Here is a 23084-nt window from a genome sequence, read left to right on the forward strand (position 1 = left end):
CATCACTTCATACAGGTCTACCCAGGATAGTTGTGGAGCATCTAGTGTTGGTGGTTTAAGAAATTAAGCAGCCTCCTCCTTAGGCCTATGCTGATCTCCCTGTCTTTAAGTGAAGCATATCCATAGAACTCAGTGCTCCAGCTCCAACGTCCAGAGCCTCCCTCCAAGGTCTGGGGCATTTCTAAGGTGTTCTCGGTACACATTCACCAACATCTTTGAAGTTCCTGAAGTCACGGTATCCACACCTTTAGAACCATCCATATATCCTCAAGCTGTTTTGCTTGTGTAAGAGTTAAATCTCTATGTCTAATTATAGGACTTTTAAAGTGCTTTGAAATAGGATATTTATAAGTACCAAAGAGACAGACAGACTCAAAGAGTCACGAGGATGCAGAGGATGGAGAGATCACTCATGTTGGGGAAGGAGGTCAGTCATTTTAGGAGCTGACCTTTGATATTTTGACAGGACAGAGGAGGGAAACCCAGGCAGAGCAAATAACAAGCAAAGAGGAAGAGATGGGATTGCACAGAATGCAGTTTCAGGGTTCAAAAGTGGTCAAAAGTTTGGCCACATCTGCTAGAGCATGGAGAGAGAGCCCTGAACCACCTGGTTTAAAACCAAGCATGGTACACATTGGGGCACTCACGGAGTTTTTATTTTTATCAGAGTAGGGACTTAATGGGTTATCAATCTGGATGGGTTGCAAGGGAGGGATCCTAAAGAAAAAGGGGCCCGTCAGAAAGGTATTGAGCCATGGCATGGTGTAGTGCAGGGGTGGGGAACGTCTGCCCATGGGCCTTATATGACCTATGGGCTGCATTTACTAGGCCACTGCAGGTGATGATGAGTGAAAGCTGATGTGACAACCTTCCCCTGCTTGAATTCTATAAATTGAGAATTTTGTATGGCCTGCGAATGATGTTCTAAATATCCAAATAGCCCTTGGCAGATAAAATGTTCCCCACCATTGGCCTAGTGGATGTTCATAGTGGAACTGTACTGAGAGTCCAGAAGTCATTGTTGTTTAGTAGTTTTCAATTGTGTCCAATTCTCTGTCACTGCATTTGGAGTTTTCCTGGCAGAGATACTGGAGTGGTTTGCCATTTCCTTCTCCAGCTCATTTTACAGATGAGGAAACTGAGGAAAACTGGATCAAGTGACTTGCTCAAGTTCCCACAGCTGGTAGGTGTCAGATGCCACTTTTGAACTCAGAAAGATTCCCAGTACTACCTGAGTTCAAATCCTTCCTCAGACACTTGCTGGCCATTGGACAAATCGTTCGTCCAATGATGAGGAACATATCTGTTTCCTCATCTGTAAAATGAGGGAAATGGACTCAATGGCTTTTAAAGTTTCTTCCAGTTCTAGATCTAGGTTCCATTGCAGTAAATAGTCCAAGTGAGAATCAACTAGGTTGATTAGAGTCAGAATGGAAAGGAGGGCTCAACCAACTGATTGGGTGAGAGAGAAGAGGACTCAAAGGTGCTCCTGTCCCCTCCCTCCTCTCTCCTCCCCTTCTCTCCCTACCTCTCTTCTCTTCTCTGCTCAATGAATGATGGTACTCCCCCCAAAAAAAATAACAATGGAGAAGTCAGAGAGGAAGGTAGTTTGGGGAAGGAGAAAAAGTGATTTGGCTTTGTAGAGGCCCAGCAGGCATTGGGAAGAGCTGAATTTGAATTTTCCAGAGAGGTCATTATACATGTAGAGAAGCTATCCACTATAGCTATGATTGTGATAGGAGTTAATGGCCTCCCTCAGGGAAAGAGCTAGGACAAGACTGGGGAAATCACTGGAGTAGAGCACAGAGAAATAAAAGGACAAGTTACAATCTCGAGCGATGTCACCATTTAATAGGTGGAATGAGAAAGGAAGGGGGAGAATGAGTTGGAGTCATCTAAATCACAGAGGAGACTTTGCCCAAGGAGGAGGTGCCCACCATTGGATTGGGGAACTAGGGGGTGCTTTTTACAAAGTCCTCTGAGCCATTTGCACGGAGTAACAGTACTAGAAGCCAAACCCAAGGCGTCAACGAGTGACTCAGTGGTAGGAAGTGAAAGGAGCAAGTTGACTCATCCGTGAAGTTCGACAGTAGAGGGAAAAGGAGAGAACTGTAATGGAGCAGTAGGGGAAGGAGAGGCCTGGGGGTCTCCAAGGGCCACTCTGGGGCTCCTCTATGCAGCACAGGAGGCTGGACGCTTGCTTTATAATTCTGTTCATGTGTCTCCTGAGCTTCACTAAGGACTGTGAAGGGGGTGGGCCCTTGTTATAAGGACCAATTTTCTACCCTGAGTTTCTCATTACTTTCCTTTCATTTCTTGCATGGATCCGGCCTTTTAATAGCACTAACTACTCACTTTATTATAATAGCACTTAGTAATCATGTTATCATAAAGGAAGATAGAATAATAAGAGACAGGCTTAACAGAAAACACCACATGATGCCCATCAAATGAGAATGGCTAGAAAAATACCGTGGGATGCAAAGGCAGTCAATTGTTATTGCATCACAAGAGATGGAACAAAAAGGGGAATTCGGAGAAAAATGGAAGCATTTGCACAAACATTGCAGACTCAAAGTATAGAATGCACAATAAATCCCACCGTGGAAATGAGAGGATCGCTGGGAAAAAGCGGGCCTCAGTCAGTCATCTGGAGAAGAGATGATATAAATGGTGTCAAATGCAGGTCTGGAACCCAGGTCTTCTTAATTCTAAGGTCAGAGTGCTCTCATTGTCTTTCAGTCTCTGCCTCTGTTTCTCCCTTCCTTCTCTGTCCTCATTCTGTGTCTCCTGTCTGTCTATTCCTCTCCATCCCTCTTTCTCTTTCCCTCTCTTCCCCCAACTTTCTCTATGTCTCTGTGTCTCTCTCTCTCTCTGTCTCTCTGTCTCTCTGTCTCTCTGTCTCTCTGTCTCTCTCTCTCTCTCTCTCTCTCTCTCTCTCTCTCTCTCTCTCTCTCTCTCTCTCTCTCTCTCTCTCTCTCTTTCAAACTCTTTATTCCTCCCTCTGTATGTAATTTCCTCTTTGTGTTTCTGTCTCTCTCCCCTCCTTCCCTCTCCATCTTCACTGTCTTATCTCTCTTCTTCCTTCTCTTTCTCTTCTCTGTCTCTGTCTGTGTCATTAAAAGATAGGGAACCCCAAACCCCACTTCCCCAGCAGGGTCCAGGAAAGTTGTTTAACCTAATTAAAAGCCAGATCTTGAGAGTAAAATGTTGGCAGCAGTGGCCCCCCAACCTCCTGGAGCAATCCATTCCACTTTCAAACAGTTCAAACTGTTAGAAAGTTTTTCTTTTCTCTACTTTCCCTTCCCTTCCCCTCCCTTTTTCTCCCCTCTCCTCCACTCTTCTCTCCTCCCTTCCCCCCTTCCACTCCCCTCTTCTTTCTCCTCTCCTCCCCTTTCCCCATTTTCTTCTCCTCCTCTCCCCTCCCTTCTTCTCCCTTTTCTCTCCCCCCTCCTCCCCTCCTTTTCTCTCCCCTCCCTTCCCCTCCTTTCCCCTCCCCTCTTCTCCTCTTCCTTCTCCTCCTCTCCTCTATAGTCTAGCTGTACCAAATTTCAGACTGTATTACAAAGTGGTAACTATCAAAACAATCTGGTGCTGGTTAAGAAATGGAATGGCAGAACCATGGAATAGATTAGGTACCCCATTCAGTGGTCCTCAAACTTTTTAACTAGGGGGCCAGTTCCCTGTCCCTCAGACTGTGGGAGGGCCGGACTATAGGAAAAACAAAAGCTCACACTCTGTGCCCCTCAGCCCATTTGCCATAACCAGGCAGGCCGCATAAACGTCCTCAGTGGACCACATCTGGCCCCAGGGGGCCGTAGTTTGAGAATCCCTGCATTAGATTATAGTAAATGACTGTAGTAATCTAGTAAATGGTAAACCCAAAGATCCAAGCTTTGGGAACAAAAACTGCTAGGAAAACTGGAAAACAGGATGGCAAAAACTAGGTATATCTCACACTGTTTTACCAGGATAAGCTCAAAATGGGTACATAATTTATAAAAGGTGATACTATAAGCAAATTAGAAGAGCATGGAATACTTTATTTGTCAGATCTATGGATAAAGGAAGAATTTAGGACCATGGAAAATACAGATAGCATTACAAATTGTAAAACAGATCATTCTGATTATATGCAATTAAATTTTTTTGCACAAAACAAAACTAATACAACAAAAATTAAGAGGAAAGGCCAACTGGGAAACAATTTTTACAGCAAATGTCTTTGTTAAGGACTCATTTCTCAAATATATAGAGTCAAGTTTATACAGGCATTCCCCAATTGATAAATGGTCAAAGTATATGGACAGTCAATTTTCAGACAAAGAAATCAAAGATATCTATAGTCATATGAAAAAAAAATCCTCTAAATTAGTATTGATTAGAGAAATCAAAATCAAACATATCTGTGGTCTTATGAAAAAAAAATCCTCTATATCACTATTGATTAGAGAAATGCAAATTAACACAACTCTCAGGTACCACCTCACACCTATATAGCAGATAATGGCTAATATGATAACAAAGAAAAATGATGAATGTTGCAGGGAATGTGGAAATGTGGGACACTAATGCACTGTTGGTGGAGCTGTGAACTGATCCTTCCTTCCTTCTTGATGAGGAGTAAATGATGAGGTCTAAACTGAGGTCTAAACCGAGATGGGTCAGTTCCTTTTCTCTCTCTCCTTCCTTCCCCAAAGTAACCAAGGGTGGGTTCGGCAGCAAAGGAATTTGCTACTTAATGCTGTATGGAAACATAGTCTTTATTGTTTAGAATGGAAACACCAGAGAGCCGGTGGGCAAAATGGCTGCATGGTACAAGGCCCATTTTGCAAAGAGTAGATTTTTGAGTTCTCTCTTTTATACAAGAGCACAATCATTCAGATGCAGTGATGTAAGGAGGTTCCTGAGAGTGATGTAAATAAGATAAGGATTCTCTTGTTATCTTCTGAGTAGAGACAGAAGTCTCTTCCCCTGCTGTGACAATTGGTCTGTTTGAGCAGATTAGAATGGGGGGCTGTAAAACTCCAACCAGCTCAGATAGCCCAAACTAGTTTGACCACATCAAAGTCCAAGTCCCAAATGGAGTTGGAGATCAAACAAGGAATATCAAGGGGCTACCGCCCTCAACACTTCTTTCCTTCCTTCCTTCCTTCCTTCCTTCCTTCCTTCCTTCCTTCCTTCCTTCCTTCCTTCCTTCCTTCCTTCCTTCCTTCCTTCCTTCCTTCCTTCCTTCCTTCCTCTTTCCTTCTTTCTTTCTCTTTCCTTCCTTCTCTCTTTCTCTTTCCTTCCTTCTCTCTTTCTCTTTCCTTCCTTCTCTCTTTCTCTTTCCTTCCTTTTCTCTTTCCTTCCTTCTCTCTTTCTCTTTCCTTCCTTCTCTCTTTCTCTTTCCTTCTTTCTCTTTCCTTCTTTCCTTCTTTCTTTCCTTCTTTCTCTTTCCTTCCTTCTTTCCTTCTTTCCTTCTTTCCTTCTTTCCTTCCTTCTTTCTTTCTCTTTCCTTCTTTCTCTTTCCTTCTTTCCTTCTTTCTTTCCTTCTTTCTCTTTCCTTCCTTCTTTCCTTCTTTCCTTCTTTCCTTCTTTCTTTCTTTCTTTCTTTCTTTCTTTCTTTCTTTCTTTCTTTCTTTCTTTCTTTCTTTCTTTCTTTCTTTCTTTCTTTCTTTCTTTCTTTCTTTCTTTCTTTCTTTCTTTCTTTCTTTCTTTCTTTCTCTTTCCTTCTTCCTTCCTTCCTTCCCTCCCTCCCTCTTTCTTTCTCTCTCTTTGTCTTTCTTATATACCTTCTTGTACAAAATGACTACTAGGGAAATGTTTTACATGATTGCTTATTTATAAAGGATTTCTATCCTTTAAAAAGGATTGCTTACCATCTCAGGGAGGGGAGAGGAGGGAAGGAGGGAGGGATAGAATTTGGAATCCAAAACTTTTTTTAAACGTTTAGAAGTTATTTTAACATGTAATTGGGGAAGTCTATACGTACACATAGATAGATATAGTCACACTTATATAAAAGTAACTTTGTTATGATTATTATTCCTTGTAAGACATTTCTGAGTGGGTGGCAAATAGAATATAAAAGATATGGTAGGCTGCTCTTAGGACATCAAAACCTAAGTGGAAAAGTAAAACTTAAACCATGCATTTAGTGGCTACCACATCAAAAGGAAAATTGAGTTCCTTCTGACAGAGTTAATGGTCTCAAGCAAGATGCAGAATGAAACCTGCATTCCGAGACATGGCCACTATAGAGATTTGTTTTGCTTGATAAGGTATCTTTTTTACTTCCCCATCCTCCTTATTTTTTCCCCTTCTCAATTAAGGAGGACTCCAGGTGGTACAGTGGCTAGAACGCTGGACCTAGAATTAGGAACACCTGAGTTTAAATGAGGCCTAGTCTGACCTAGGGCAAATCACTTGACTTCTGTTTGCCTCAGTTTCCTCGTCTGCAAAATGGGGCTATCAACAGCACCTGCCTTGCAGGGTTGTCCCGAGGATCAGATATTTGTGAGTGTCTGGCACTTAGCAAGTGCTACATGAATGTTAGGGATGGCAGGGAAAGGAAATATCTCATTGATAGAAATGAAATAAAAACTTTCCAAAAGAAGATAGAGTCCATCGCGTTTAGGAGTCTTTGGAGCCATTCAAGGTCAGTAGTACAACTGTGGTCCTGTCCCTGAGCAGAGCCCCCCCCAGTTGTGGAAATGCCTGGATTCTCCTTTCTGCCTTTCCTGAGGGGCGGCGGCAGGAAGGGGCACTTGAGGGGGGCTGGGTGGCCATCTCCAAGCCTCCTTTCAGTAGAGGGGCGCATGCCCCAACATCAGTAATTGTCTTAAGGGCTGAGAGGAGAGAAAGGGGGGGGGCCTTGACCTTACTGTTTGTGTCCTGGCGGCCTCAGGCCATCCCGCCTTTTTGGAGTCTTATTTGTAAATGAATAAATGAATAAAATAAAAAAGCAAAGTTGGGAAAGAAAACCAAAGATTCATGAGCATAAAGGCTGAAGGGTTCCTTACTCTGGTTCCCAGAGTCCTGCTGGGTCCCAGAAGCCCAGGTGAGGAATCCCTGGCTAAGACTATCTTGCTACTATTATTACTGAGTGTTATCATTCCCATGGCCACGTGAGTGTTCCAGGCTATGTCATACTGTATCCCAAAGCGCTTTAGGGGTCGCAAAGTGTTGGGCACGTTTCATCCTCCCAGCAATCCTGGGAGCTCGCCATTTTGTCTAGAAATGCTGAGAGGGTGGAGCTCTGCCTTAGCAGAAGGAATTTCCTCTTCTGGGACTTCCCTGAAGCAATGAAATCACTGGCCAATCGCCTGCTGGAGTTTATGGGAAGGGGGAGGGAGAGGGGAAAATGCCATGGAAACGAGCCATTCTACTACAAAGAGAGAGGTCTAGGCCGGAAAGAATGGAAGGCTGGGAAGGGATGGAGGCAGGGCCAGCTGCTGCGAGGCAGAGGGAGGGCCAGGCCCTCGGGAGGCCCCGCAGGCACAAGGAAAGACTCAGCCAGTAGGGGGCAGGGCAGGACAAGGATGGAGCCTGGGTGGGGGAGGGGAGGGCACGATCCAGCCAGACTGGGTTCGGTTTTGCAAACAAAGCCTGTAAGAATTGCCTGCTAGTGCCTGGCCCAGAGCAGGCCCATAGGGAAAATTCTTAGCCACTGAGTCATTTTCACTTTCGCCTCCCCCTGCCTAAACCCCATAGCCTCCCTCCTTCTCTCCCCCCCCCCAAGACGCTAACCACTAGGTTTTCCACACAAGAGCCCACCCTGGACTTCAGTGACTAATAAAGCCGAGGAGGAAGTCGCCTGGGTCACTTTCCTTTCCATTTATTGTGGTTAACAGCTTCCTGATAGAAAGTTGGTTTCCTCAAACTAACTGTTGGGACATGTATAAATATATTGTATTTAACTTATACTTTAACATATGTAACATGTATTGGTCAACCTGCCATCTGGGGGAGGGGATGAGGGGAAGGAGGGGAAAAGTTGAAACAAAAGGTGTTGCAATTGTCAATGCTGGAAAATTACCTATGCATAACATTTTTGTAATAATTAATTAATTAATTATTTTTTTAAAAAAGAAGAAGAAAGAAAGTTGGCTTCCTAAGTTTAGAGCTTGTGGGCTCTAACCTGCCTCGATGTCCCAGGGACGAGTGCTGGAACCTAGGCTCCAAGCCAGCAGGCTGAGACCCGACAAGAATGGGGTCCCCTTCTGGGGCCTTCTGGGCTTGAGGGGAGGGGGGGAGGGGTAGTCACATCCAGCAGTCCATGGCCTAGGGCCCTCTGACACACAAGTCTTATGGGTCAGTTCCGAGTCCTGCTGCCAAGAGGGCTCCCAGAGGCCCTCCCGATGGCTGGACCGGCATGGCCGCTGAAGAGCCAGGATCCCATTTCTGAAACAACTGCTCCGGACCATGAGCACAAACAGCTGCCTTGGCCGCCCCACGCCCCGGCCCTCACTGGCTCTACATCCGGGCTGCTCAGACAAAGGACTTCATTGAAGAGCACGAAGAGCCAATGGGATGCAGGGGAAGGCCGACTGAACTGGATGTCACCGGGTGTGAATTAGGAACTCCCCTCTCTCCAGTGGCCACAGCACTTCAAATCCAGTCCTCAGTTTCCCCAACTGTAAACTGGGAGATTTAAACCAAGCGGACTGAAAAGCTCCCCTTCCAGGTCCACATCACTACCTCTAAAGTTAAAAGCCCCAAGATTTAAATCCTGCCCCAGATATATAATCTTAGGCAAGTTTTTCTCCCCCCTGTACCTCAGTTTCCCCCTCTGTAAAATAGAAAAGGGATACTGTCCTACTAGAGGGCCTCGGAAGGCCCTTCTGGCTCTAGAACTAGGATCCTATGAGATAGCAAAGGGAGGAGGATGGGAAGAAGCATTTATTAAGTGCCTACTATGTGCCTGATAAGTAAGTGCTTTACAAATATTCTCTCATTTGATCTAGAGCTGGAAAGCTCCTTAGAACCCATCCAGTCTAGCCCCATCCTCTCACAGGCTCCCAGATCTGGAGCTGGAGGGGATCTCAGAGATCATCTGGCGCAACATCCTTCCACCCCTTTACACCTGTGGAAACTGAGGCCCATCAGAGTCACAGCAATGGGAAATGGTCCCTCCAATGTTATGGGGGTGATGGGGGGAAGGGAGAGAGGCTGGAAATTTTTTTTAAAATATTTCTTATGATTACGGTTAGCCCAGCAGGGAGATCTAAGGGAACATGGAATTTAAATGAATTCTATTCTGCAAACCTATCTCCCGTTTGGCTCCGGTTTGGACATGGTGGGTGATTTCATTAAGCGACATCCGACAAGTGGGGCCCAGTTTATTTCCACACTGAATTGACCACAGACTTATCACAAAGGATATCTCAAATGACTCTCTGACAGAGTTCCAACAGGAGGGCAGAGCAGTCGGCAAACAGTTCCTGTCTCCTCTCCCGTGTGCTGGGGTTGCAGACAGTGTTAGCTTTATGGATAGAATTTTATTTTTTAAAAACCAGTCAATCGGAAAGTTTTTATTAAGCTCCTCTTGGTACGGAGGGAAAAGCTCTGACTCTGGACTCAGAGGATTTGGGCTTCAGCCAGACTCAGATGTTCCCGTTATAACCTGGTCATTTTCCCTCCATCAGCCTCAGTTTCCACAGCTGGAAAAGCTGGCCTTTGCCTCTGAGAGACCTTCCACCTTTAAATTTATAATCCTAGGGGGCAGCTAGGTGGCGCTGCAGTGTACAAAGCACCAGCCCTGGAGTCAGGAGGACCTGAGTTTAGATCTGGCCTCAGATACGTTAATACCTCCCAGCTGTGTGACCCTGGGCAAGTCACTTACCCCAATGAGAGAGAGAAAGAGACAGAGACAGAGACTCAGAGACTCAGAGACAGACAGACAGACACACACACACACAGAGAAAGGGAGGGAGAGAGGGAGAAAGGGGAGGATTTTACCCATAATGATGCTTGAAGAAAAGCAGATGTGGAGTGGATATTGGGAATCTTTGGGCCTTGTTGTTCAGTTGCTTCTGACTCTTCGTGACTCCACAGATCCTAGTATAAATGAGGTTTTTTTTCAGGAGTTGATTAATAACTTGTTCAATTTCTTTTTCTAAAATGGGACTTTTTTTGGGGGGAGGTAGATAAATTTATTGGAATGAATAAATGAATAAGAGGAGTCTTATGCTCCATTGTACACAGCAACAGCAAGACTATACGATGACCAATGCTGACAGACGTGGCTCCCTTCTTTTTTTTATTAAAGCTTTTTATTTTCAAAACACGCACATAGATAGTTTTCAACGTTCACCCTTGCAAAACCTTATGCTTCAAATTTTTTCTCTCCATTCCTCCATATCCTCTCCCCTAGATGGCAAGTGATCCATTATCTGTTAAGCATGTGCAGTTCTTCTACACATATTTCCACAATTATCATGCTGCACAAGAAAAAATCAAATCCAACCTGGAAAATGAGAAAGAAAACAAAGTGCAAGCAAACAATAACAAAAAGCTGAAAATGCTGTGTCGTGAACCACCCTCAGTTCCCCATTTCTCTCTCCGGGTGTACATGGCTCTCTCTATCACAAGACAATTGGAATTGGTTAGGTTCATCTCATTGTTGAAGAGAGTCACGTCCATCAGAATTGGTCATCATATGGTATTGTTGTTGAAAATATAATGATCTCCTGGTTCTGCTCATTTCACTCAGCATCAGTTCATGTAAGTCTCCCCAGGCCTCTCTGTATTCATCCTGCTGATCATTTCTTACAGAACAATAATATTCCATAACCTTCATATACTGTAATTTACCCAACCATTCTTCAATTGATGGGCATCCACGTAGTTTCCAGTTTTTGGCCACTACAAAAAGGGCTGCCACAAACATTTTGGCACATACAGGTCCCTTTCCCTCTTTTAAGATCTCCTTGGGATATAAGCCCAGTAGTAGCACTGCTGGGTCAAAGGGTATGCTCAGTTTGATAACTTTTTGAACATAGTTCCAAATTGCTCTCTAGAATGGCCGGATGTATTCACAGTTCCACCAACAATGTATCAGTGTCCCAGTTTTCTCACATCCCCTCCAACATTCATCATCTTTTCCTGTCATCTTAGCCAATCTGACAGGTGTGTAGTGCTGTATCTCAGAGTTGTCTTAATTTGCATTTCTCTGATCATTAGTGATTTGGAACACTCTTTCATATGACTAGAAATAGTTTCAATTGTCTGTTCATATCCTTTGACCATTTATCAATTGGAGAATGGCTTGAATTATTATAAATTTGAGTCAATTTTCTATATATTTTAGAAATGAGGCCTTTATCAAAACTTTTGGCTATAAAATGTTTTCCCAGTTTACTGAATCTTCCAATCTTGGCTGCATTGGTTTTGTTTGTACAAAAACTTGTTTAACTTAACACAATCAAAATTTTCTACTTTGTGATCAATAATGATCTCTAGCTCTTCTTTGGCCGCAAATTCCTTCCTCCTCCACAAATCTGAGAAGTAAACTATCCTATGCTCTTCTAATTTGCTTATGATATCACTATGTCTAAATCATGAACCCATTTTGACCTTATCTTGGAATACAGTGTTAGGTTTGGGTCAATGCCTAGTTTCTGCCATCCTACTTTCCAATTTTCCCAGCAGTCTTTGTCATATAGTGAATTCTTATCCCAGAAGCTGGAGTCTTTGGGTTTATCAAATACTAGATTACTATAATCATAAAATGGGACTATTTAAGTAATTGATTTCCCCTTCTCTTAATGTGGGTAGTCTATATTTTTGTAGGTATTCATCCATTGCACGCATTCATTCGTATCCATGGGGTTTTCTTGGCAAAGTGGTTTGCCACTTGTTTCTCCAATGGATTAAGGCACACAGAGTTAAGTGACTTTCCCAGGGTCACATGGTTGTTAAGTGTCTTAGGTTGGTTTGAACCAAGATCTTCCTGACTCTAGGTAACCCAGTTCTCTATCTACTAAGCCAGCTGGTTGCCTTCTAGGCAAACAAGGGTTACAGTAATATGGCAAGGGTCACACTGCTAGTGTCTGATGCTGGATTTGATTTATTCTTTTTGTGTGTATGAGGCAATTGAGGTTAAGTGACTTGGCCAGGATCACACAACTAGTAAAGGCCAAGTGTCTGAGGCCAATTTGAACTCAGGTCCTCCTGACTTCATGGCCAGTACTCCATCCATTGAGCCACCTAGCTATCTCCATCTTTGGGTGACAGTTTTTTTGGTTGTTGTTGTTGTTGGAACAGTAGTTATCTCTAACATCTTAAAGAAACAAGGAAAGAGAGAGAATGATTCCTGGGTTCACTGGGGTTTCTTCTGTCTCCTGCGATGCAAGCTTAGTTCTCAACATGTAGACACAGGTTTCTTACTTGCCCTTGATTTTTTCCAGGCAAACCGTGTCCCGTGTGTATGTGGACATATTTTAGAGACTCACATTGAATGAACCACATGATCTGGAGGCTGGAATCAGGACAAACGAGTCCCAGCTATCACACGGAAGACAGATAAGCCTTGTTCCACTTGGCCCAGAGGGCAGGACCAGAAGCAACGGGTAGGAAGTCTAGGGGCTGATTTAGGTCTGATTGCGGAGGTCCCCAAATGGCAGAGCTCGTTCTGGGAGGAATGGTGAATTAGGCCCAATATTTGGAGGGTCTCAAGCAAAGATGGATGACTGTTTGTTGGGGTCATTGGGATCTGGTTCTGGGACCAGACAGACAGGTTGGTCTTGCTGGCTTCCCAGGTCCCTTCAGAGTTTAACATTCAGTGATTCTGTGACCCAGAGTCCCGAATTTTCTTTTTGGTGTGTCTTAAATGCCACCTCCTCCAGGGGGCCTTTCCTGATTTCCTCTTATTCACCACCTACTCCATTATCTGTATTCTGTCCCCTTGAAAATATTTTGTATAGGGGCAGCTAGGTGGTGCAGTGGATAGAGCACCAGCCCTGAAGTCATGAGGACCCGAGTTCAAATTTGATCTCAGACACTTAACACTTCCTAGCTGTGTGACCCTGGGCAAGTCACTTAACCCCAATTGCCTCAGCAATATATATATATATATATATATATACACAGTATAAAATCTGTATTTACTTAGCTGTGTTATATTCCTCTGATAGAATGTAAGCTCCCAAGGACAGGAGCTGTTTTGTTTTATCTTTGGGTTTCCCAGCATCCCAGGCACACAGTCAGCCCTCTATCATTTTGTAACTGTCGAATTGCTTGAGTCAGTCTTTAGGTGTAGAATATTTTAGTCTCTGTGGAGGCGGGTTACCAGGTTCTTGTACTATATGGTCCTGCAGGGTTGACGCCTTTTAAATTAGGGAATGGGGAGTGGGAAGGGTCCTGCTGGGAAGCTGGCCGCTGGGAATTTGAGTCAATCCATCTCTTCCCTTTCCATGAGTGTACATGAGCGTGAGATCCTTCTACAGCCGGCCCAAGTCCTGTCTGATGTGAGCTGAGGCCTTAACTGGGGCAGAAAGGGACTGTGGGAACGCATGGCTTTGCACTGGTGGCTTCTGTGTTTCCAACGTGGCAGGATGAAAAGAAATGGAGTCAGAAGGCCTTGTTTTAAAACCTTGGCTCATTTCCTCATATGGCATCAAACAAATCCCTTCTACTCTTCTAACCTCACTTTCTTCATCTGTAAAATGGGAACAGTCATCTCCATTCTACTTCTCTCAAAGAGCTATTACAATATTTCCTAAAGACTAGGAGGAACTTGAACTATTCTTGCAAAGGAGAAGACGATATTATCTATTATCCATAATTTATTTATTCTAGATTATTATTATTTGTGCTAAAACGCTAAGGCAGAAACCCACTTGGCCCTCCCTTTCCCCATCTCCCCCTTTCCCATTCTCCTCCCTTCCTTTCCCCATTTCCCCAATTTCCAAACTCCTCTACCTCATTTTTGCTTATCAATACATTCATGCTAGGGGGCAACAGGAGCTAGAGCAGCGTGGCTAATTCCAATCCACACAGGACCCCCGGGCTTTGTTCTTTCTCCCAGCCCCAGCTGCTCCCTAGGATGTGCTCTGCCTGTCTGTGGCTGTGGCTGCTGTTCCTCCGATAGGCCCACCACCTGGCGGGGGCAGCCCGAGGCATTGAAATGGCAGGTGGTGGAAGGAAAGGGGAGAAGCAGCCCCGATCTGCCTCGATAATCCCCGAGAGGGAGAATGGGCCCTGGGATCAGCATGAGTTGGCCAGAGCCACGGGCCAGCTGCTGTGGCCTGATTTCAGTTCCTGGGCCGGGGGGGGAAGCTGGGAGTTTGTGAGCCCACCAGACCATCCCCCTTCCCCACCCCTCCCAGCCAGCCCTGGGCCTGTTGGCTGAGGGAAGCCCTTCCTATGGAAGTCCCTGTGGAGGGCTCAGCTCCTAGCCCCAAATAGTTTCCGGATGGCCCTTCTGTCCAGCTAGAAGGTCCCCCTTCCATTGGCACTCTGAGTACCATCCCCCTACCAGTCTCTAAGTCAAGGATGCTGGGAGCCAAATGGGAAAAGTTTTGAATGGCTGTGGGTAGAAGCAGAAATTGGTTGGCTCGCCGGTCAGCCATCACTAGCAGCCCCTGATTACCCAGTGAGCTTTGCTTCAGCCAAGACCTTCGCGTCCACCTCATGGAGATGCTTAATGGACCAAGAAGCTTGAAGGTCCAAATCCCACGAGCGTGGGAATTTGAGTGCTAGCTGTCAGCAACTTCCTGGTTTAACCTCCTGTCCCAAGCCTCCCCTTCCAGAACAAAGGGCCCCAGAACTTAGCAGAGCTGAAACGGCCCCCAGAGATCATGGGAACCTTAGATTTGAGAGCCAGAAGGGACTTCAGGTAGCATCTACTTCAACCTCTTCGGGTTATAAAGGAGGAAACTAAGGCATAGAGGCTCAATGATGTGGGCTGAAAGCTCTAGAGCTTGAAAATTCCTCAGAAGCCCTCTAGTTCAACTCTCTCGTTTTACAGAAAAGGAAACAGAGGTGCGGGCAGGGAAAAGGACTTGCTCAGGGTCACTCAGCTGATAGAAGTGTTTGAGGTAGGATTCAACTCCAGAGCTTCCAAGCTCCATGGCACGCTGCCTCTTTTCTAGCAGCTCCAATGACCCCCCTCCTCCCTGGGCCCTCCCTGGGGCTCTGAGTGACAGAGACAGCCTCGGATTACAGATCCGGCCTGTTCCCGCTTCCCAGGCTACCTCCTCATGGTTTCAGAGTTAAGAGAGAAAGCTTTCTCCAAGGGGACCCTGGGTTTGACACAGGCTGGTGATGACGCTATGGTGTGATCACTATTAGCACAAGTGGTTCTTGCTTTATTAAGTGGAAGAAGGGAAATGGAAGTCCATTCAGGGGTCACCAGAGTGACCTTTCCAAACCTAAGGGTAGCATTTGTTGTCCTAAATGATACGTGACCGTGTCCTCCTAGCTTCAGAGAGAGAGGTGGGTGGCTATGAGTGACATGTGAGAGAACCGTCCCGGGGACGGCAGCAGGGGGCGGGAAGCCAAGCCCGAGGAGCTACCCGCCGATATTCAGCGTGAAGAGCACCCGGCCCACGAACCGGTCGTTGGTGATGTTGTTCTGGATGTTTTTGCCCTTCAGCTGGCATTCGACACCCACGGCCCGATTCTTCTTAACTTCAGTAAAGTGCACAGCCACCAGCGGGGACGTGTAGTTGACCTGCAGGCAGGAGGAGAATTTAAGAGTGAATTCGAAAGAAGGGGGAGCAGCAGGCTAATGGTGCACTCGGCCCAGTCCCCGGCACCCGCCCAGGTGGGGATCGGCGAGGGCCCGAAAGATGGGCAAAATTGGACTAAGGGAGCACCAGACAACAATCTGGATGGGCAAAATAGGCCTAAGGGAGCACTGGACAACAATCTAAAGGCTCCACTTACTGAGGCAGGGAAATAATACCATAGTATCCATCCTAGCTGCAAAGTGTGAAGGGCCCTCAGAGGCCATCTAGTCCAGCCCCTTTATTTTATACAGGAGGAAACTGAGGCCAGGGCAAGGGAGGAACTTGTCTAAGGCGGGGCCCTAGATCTACAGCTAAAAGAGATCTGAGGCCTCTGGTACAACTTCCCTCACTTTACTCCTTTTCTGCCCTGTCTTTCTTCTAACTGAAACCCAAGGAATGAAAGTATAGCATCACAGTCTCTCAAACTGGGCCTTGGTATGACCAAGCCTGAGGGAACCTCCCAGTCCTGGATTCTCTCTTAAGATCCAGAAACCTCATTCTGCTCCTCCGTGGTCCTCCCCCTGCCCTCAGCTGCCTACTGTCCTCCTGCGTGACATGGTGCTTGGCACATGGCATCCGGTTGTTGTTCAGCATCTGAGATTTTCTCGGCAGAGATACTGGGGTGGTTGGCCATCTCCTTCTCCAATTCACTTTGCAGATGAGGAAACTGAGGCAGATCAGGGTAAATGACTTACCCACAGTCATGCAGTTAGTACATGTCTGAGGTTGGATTTGAACTCAGGAAGATTCCCAGCCTGGTGCTCCATCTAGCTGCTCTTGCCTGAGCCCATAGTAGGCACTAAATAAATGAATCTTGATTGATTCATATAACGGTTATCCAAGCCTTCCTCCCTGCCTCTATGACCAGAAGGCTCAAACACTACCTCTATCAAACTCCTTCTCCTCTCCTGTCCCCAACTGCTATTGCCCTCCTCCCCTAAAGCACCTTTAACTACCTGACCATCTTTCCTTGCTGTGCATTGGGCCCGTCTACATTCACCCATGTACATGCTGAATCCCCAATGGACTACAAACTTTTTTTCTGCAAATGGTAAGCGCTGAGTAGATGCTTCTTGACTCGATTGGTTTCCCATCTATCAAAGCAGGGCCATACAAGATTCTTTCGGGACCTCAATTTTTTTCTTCCTGAGAGGGTTCTACCCAGTCTTACCGTGTTACTAAGAATCCTGGTTCTGATCTTCAGTCCATATCTTCTATTCTTGCCAACAAACACACCCATGTCTCCCTCATCCTCCCTGCCCCTTCCTGGGCAAGAAAGATCCCCTTTTTTTACTCTCTGATCTCTACCCTCCCTCCAAGTAAGAAAAAAAGAAAAGCAAAACCCTTGTTACAAAACATAGTTAAGCAAAACAAAATCCTCCAATGATCATAGTTTGTTTTGTTTTCTGCAAAGGCAATTGGGGTTAAGTGACTTGTCCAGGGTCACACAGCTAGGCAGCGTTAAGTGTCTGGACCAGATTTGAACTCTAGTCCTCCTGACTTCAGGGCTGGCGCTCTATCCACTGTTCTACCTAGCTGCCCCCATTGATCATATTTTTAAAAACTAAAAAAGATGGGGTGGAGGAAGAGAAATAAGGAAAAAGGCTCTCAGTGGGGGTCCCGGGTTATGGGACCCTTCTGCTTTCCCCAGAGACATCAGTGATAAGAGCCTGGCTCTTTGGGCAGTTAGCTTCTCAAGGACGAGTGCTGGTACTGGTACTTACGTGAGTGAGCTTGCCATAGTAGGGGTAGTAACTCAAGTCAAACGTGCCAGTCTCTGGATAGAAGTCCATGGATTTGAGATCACTCTTGTTGCCTTTCTGGAGAGAGGAAAACAAGAAGGACCCTGGCTTATGAATGGTGGCTAAGAGGCTCCCAGCCCTAAAGTTGGAGGGACCTCAGAGGGCTATCTAGTCCAGTACCTTCATTTTATAGCTGAGGAAACTTGAGTTATGGAGAGGGGAATCTATTTGCCCAAGTTCTCCCAAAGGATCCTAGATCAACTAGAGCTAGAAGGGATCTCAGATGAGGAAATGGAGGCCAGTTATTTTCCTGTGAAGTTAGTGCCCTAGAAAGGATTTAAACCCAGGTGTTCTTGGTTCCAAGTCTATTGCCCTATCTATTTCTTTTGTTCTATGAGCCTCCCTTTTTTTCTTCAAATTTTTATTTTTTATTTTTACTACCAAATCCTCTCTTCCTTCATCCTTTTCTTCTTCATTGAAAGGTAAGAAATATGCTATTCATGATATGTATGAATTCATGTAAAACATGTCTATATCAGCCATGTTCTCCCCCCAAAAAAACAAGAAAACATTTAAAAAGGGAAAAATATACTTTGCTCTGCGCTCTGAATCCATCAGTTCTCTTTTTGGAGGGGGATAACATTTTAGATCATAAGTCCTTTGGAGTCATATTGGGTCATCGTTTTGCTCTGAGTCCTTGAGTCTTTCAAAGTTGTTTGTCATGATAATAATAATGCTATTATCATATTTTTATAGTTCTCCCAGTTCTGCTCACTTCACTTTGTATCAGTCCGTATAAATCTTCTCAGGATTCTCTGAAACCGCCCCTTTCATCATTTCTTACAGCGCGATGGTATCCCACCACAATTATTTACCAAAATTTGTTCAGTCACTCTTCCCTTACTGAGTATCCCCTTCATTGACAATTCCTTGCCAAATGTGAACCCTTTTCAACAAAATGGCAGAGTGGAGTGGGCCTCTAACTGTGGTCCAGGGACCTCTGAGGATCTTGGAGACTCACAAGGTTTACAAGATCAAAACCATTTTCATAATCATACTAAGACATTTTAATTTTGAATACCATAAATATTGATAACTAGAATACACATAAACAAAACTCCGGGGAAAGATCCTCAAGAATTTTGAAGGGTGCAAAAAGTTGGAGGACCCCAGTAGAGTGAGTTCCTGGCAAGGGAACTCACCCTACTAATGCAGACGGATCCCTAATCAGTAGTTGTTCAATCTCAGTTGCCTGGAGTACTGAGGTTAAGGGGCATGTCTGCGATCCTCCAGCCAGTGGGTATCCATGGTCCTCCTGGCTACAAAGCCAGCTGTCTATCCACCATATCATGTTGTGCTTCTCTTTCTAAAATGCTAACTGTGAAACGATGGTATATTCCAAATGTTTAATGTGGCCAATAACTAATCATTCTAAAACAGATTTAATTTCCTTCATTTTGTTCCAGAGTGTATCCCATGTCTCAGTGGCATTTACCACCCCCATCCCCAGCCCGCATTTGTGAGTTTCTTGTTATATTTTAAGCCCTAAAGTGTTGAGTCTAGGGACTGCTAATGGGGACACACCATGACTGAGGTCTGCAGTAATATATGAGGGTGACCTTTCTTTCCCACAAAGCTTTCTGGGACCAAAGTTGAATCAAACAGAAACATTACCTGAACATGGCAGTTGACCTTCACAGGTTCTCCATTGCCAGGATGAAAGCCTACAATCTATTTAAAGGGAAAACAACAACAACCAGCTTTAGTTTAATGGATTTCAATTTCATGGGCATTTATTGAGCACCTACTGTATATAAGATCATTGGTGTTGGGATAGATATGAAGATTAAATAAACTATAGTCCCTGTCCTCAAGGAATTTTTGTCTCAAGACAGGCACATAATTAACTATAATATACATAGAACAAGCTAAGAACTGAGGAGAGATCCTCCATCCAAAGTATATCTGAAGGAAGGAAGGGAGGAAGGGAAGAAGGAAGGAAAGGAAGGAAGGAAGGGAAAGAGGAAGGGAGGGAGGGAGGAAGAAAGGAAGGCAGAAAAGGAGAGAGGAAAACAGAAAATAAAAAGAAGAAAAGAGAAGAACAAGGAAGAAAGTAAGAAAGAAAGGGAGATAAAATAAAGGAAGGGAGAAGAAGGAAAAGAAAGAAAGAAAAGGAAAGGAAGGAAGGAGGTAGGGAGAGAAGAAGAGGAAGAGAAAGGAAGAAAGAGATGAAAAGGGAACGAAGAAAGGCAGGGAGGAAGGGAAACAAAAAGAGAAGGAAGGAGGGTACTTGGGGAAAATTATTTTCTCCTTTAGCTTAAGTGGCTCTATCAGTGTCACCATGGTGATGTTTCTAGGAGTGGAAACTGCTGTGAACTCTCTGCCTGTTTTCCTGCTCCCTGTTCTCCCCTTCCTAATGATCGTACATGAAGCCGACCAATAGCAGGAATACTTGGGGTTAAAGAACTTTGGGGGGAATGGTTAAAAGAGAGGTTAACCTTCACATTGCCCCCCATCTGTCCTGGTACATTTTTATCATCCAGCAGCTGGGGTAGAATAGGAAGCTCTGTAGACTGGAGACTAAAGTATTCTGTCACTTTCTAGCCTTGTGACTGGGCAAGTTACTTCATCTCTCTGGGGCTCAGGGTTCTCATCTGTGAAATGGGAACAATGATGTTACTTCATGCATGAGAACCAAATAGAGTTACATTAATGCCAGCTGCTGTTCTAGCCACTATTCTCGTGATCCACACGGGCAGCATGTGGTAGAAGTGTCTTGGACCTGGAATCAGAAAGACACAAGTTCAAAACCTGTCTGCAAACTATTGTCTTTATGATCCTGAGTTGGTCAGCTAGCTCCCTCCTGGGCAGATCATTGGCAGACCCGTTTATTACCTCACTCTGCTTCCGGTACTCCCTGACACCCTTTTTTGGCTTTCCTAGTACTATGAGTTATCATTTCTACCCGTCAAATACATAAAAAGAGTAACACATGGACAGATTCTAGGTTGATGATCAAACAGGGAAAAAGGCGCACTGATTCACTGCTAGTGGAGCTGTCAGTTGGTATGGCTATTTTGGCAAACATTTTGGAATGGTGGAAGACAAGTTATCGTGCACTTGTTCTTATCTTTTGACCTAGGAGTCCCACTTATGAGTTTATGTTTTGAGGAGGTTATGGACAACATGAAAGCCTCTTGCCCTTTCATCTTATCACCAAGATTTCTCCACTTTTGGATTACTCCCATCATCTTCTGCCTTCACCGCCGGGAGAAAACCATGAAACCGTGCTGGGTGTACTCCCTACAGATTTATAATCTCAACTAGACCCTCATCGCAGCAAGGCAATCTTTTTTTTTTTAATACCTCCCTAAACAATTTGCTACCCAAACCTTCCTCTCTTCAACCTCTCGGTGGAGAAGCTTGCCTCCTATATCATGAAAGAATTGAGGATGTTCTCGGAGGGTTCCCTCCTCTCCCACCATTCAGATGCCTTCTGCCATTACCTCCTCCTTCACTCCTGTCTCACATGGCCTTTCTCTTGGCCAAGGCAAGTCCTTCTCCATACACAAGTGACTCCATTCCATCCTGTCCTCTCTAGCAGATTACCCATGATCTCATGTCTCCTGGCTGCTTCCATTGCCCACAAGCACAGCCAGGTATCTTCTATTCTTACTTGTTCTGTCCATCCCCATGAGTTTTCATACCATATCCCTAAAACTCTTTTAGAAGGCCAGATCCAACTTGTTCCTCGACTTCCTCTCCTCTCACTAATTCAGCAGCAGGGTTTCCGATTTCATCATTCCGCCAAAACTACTCTCTCCAATGTTACCAGTGATCTCTTAACTGCCAAGTTTAATGGCCTTCATCCTTCTTGAGCTCTCTTTGACGCTGTTGATGACCTTCATACTCTCCTTTAGGTTTTCATGATACTTCTCTTTCCTGGTTCTCATGACTTACAAGTATCATCCTCCCATGTATCTCCAGCACTTAGCACAGTGCCCGCCCCATAGTAGGCTTGTGGAGTGATTAATGAAACAGCTTCTTGCCGCAAAAATATTTATAGCACAGATTGGTCTTTTCTTGTTATCGGTAACCTCCTTGAGCAAAGCATTTGGAAACAAATGAGCTACCTGGTGACTGGGGAGTGGCCAAACAAATTCTGATTCGTATATATTAGAGGCTGTAGAACCAAAAGGGCTCTTGGAGGCTATCTAATCCAACCCTTTCATTTTACGGATGAAAAAACGGAGGCAAAGGGAGGGAAAACCCATGGTCACCAAAGCAAGTAAGCATCAGAGATGGGATCAAATGTTTTCTTGACTTCAGAGTCAATACTCCTTTCCCTTTACCATGTGCCTCCTTTATGAGCATAATCATATATATGTTGGGTGGGATGTTTATATGCTTTTGGGAAGACTGAGAAGAGTGGTACAGGACAGAAAGGGTACTGTAATCTGTATCTTTGGAGATCAGTCCAATTAAATTGATGAAATCGTTGACTTATTTTAGTAGAAGGAAAAGAATTATATGAAGTCTTACAAAGTAGACAAAGGAAAACCCAAAGAACAATCCCAAAAGTTTCAGCGCCATTTTATGTTTTAATAACTTGAAACTGTAGAGAGATTTTGGGAACACTCTATTTGCAAAGACTACAACTATTTGAACGAAGACCACTTTGAGCAGCACCAAAACTTGGTGTTTTCTTTTAAAGGACAACATTGGCAGTGATTTATAAAGCCCATACCTGTCCTTTTAAAGCATTATTGGTGTCTTCCTTTTTTTTACATTACAGTCATTTTTGGAAATTCACTGCCTCCCCTTCCCCATCCCCTGAAATCAAACACTCCCTCAAGTAAACAAAACTGCACCATTGAGTAATTGTGTCTGACAATGCATTATAACATTTCATTCCGGGAATCTTCCATTGTATCTCTCTGATGTCTGAAGATTCCTTTGAGTGTCCTTTTCATCTGCATCGATTGAAGTCATTTTGTAAATCATTCTCCATTTCTGCCTATTATACTCTGCATCAATTTAAACAAATATTTTTACTGGAAAAATAATATTCCACTACATTCAGATACAGTAATTCCTTCAGCTCTTTCCTCAATGGCCGGCCACCTCCTTCGCTTTCAGGTCTTTGTTGCCATAAAAAGTGCTTCTATAGGTTAATTGCTGGCTTGGGAAGGGGAGAGGGAGGGAGAAAAAAATCTGGAAGTCAAAATCTTACAAAAATTAATGTTAAAAACTTATCTTTACATGTAATCAGAAAAAGAAAATACCATTGAATTTAAAAAAGAATAAAGTCATCAGCATAATAATTATGATTTTTAAAATAAAATAGAGAATATTTACAATATATAAAAAAGGAGAAGCTGCTATAAATATTTTTATGTACATATGTTGTCTTTCTTTATGTCTTTGACCTCCTTGGGGAGTATACTCAGTAGGGGAATTGCTGGGTCAAGGGGTATAGACATTTGAATCCCTTATTTTGTTGTTATCTGGAAGAGTTTGACCAAATGTCAGCTCCACAACAGTTTATTAACATGTTTGCCTCCCCATAGTTCCTCCAAAATATATTGTTCCCATTTTTTTTTGCCAATTTGCAAGGTATGAGATA

General features: G+C 44.3%; 1 protein-coding gene across 1 annotated transcript in view; it reads right to left on the reverse strand.

Moving 5' to 3' along the window:
* Positions 1-15272: 15272 nt before the first annotated feature.
* The window catches only part of ATP1B4 (ATPase Na+/K+ transporting family member beta 4), a 34961-nt gene continuing 27149 nt past the window's right edge, over positions 15273-23084 (reverse strand). The window contains exons 6-8 of the mRNA XM_074277085.1: positions 19133-19189; positions 17441-17536; positions 15273-15658 (exon numbers count right to left, since the gene is read on the reverse strand). Coding sequence (XP_074133186.1) covers positions 15497-15658; positions 17441-17536; positions 19133-19189 — 315 coding nt within the window. The 3' untranslated portion in view covers positions 15273-15496. The remainder of the gene's footprint in view (positions 15659-17440; positions 17537-19132; positions 19190-23084) is intronic.

Source organism: Sminthopsis crassicaudata, chromosome X (assembly GCF_048593235.1).
Source record: "Sminthopsis crassicaudata isolate SCR6 chromosome X, ASM4859323v1, whole genome shotgun sequence".
NCBI lineage: Eukaryota > Metazoa > Chordata > Mammalia > Dasyuromorphia > Dasyuridae > Sminthopsis > Sminthopsis crassicaudata.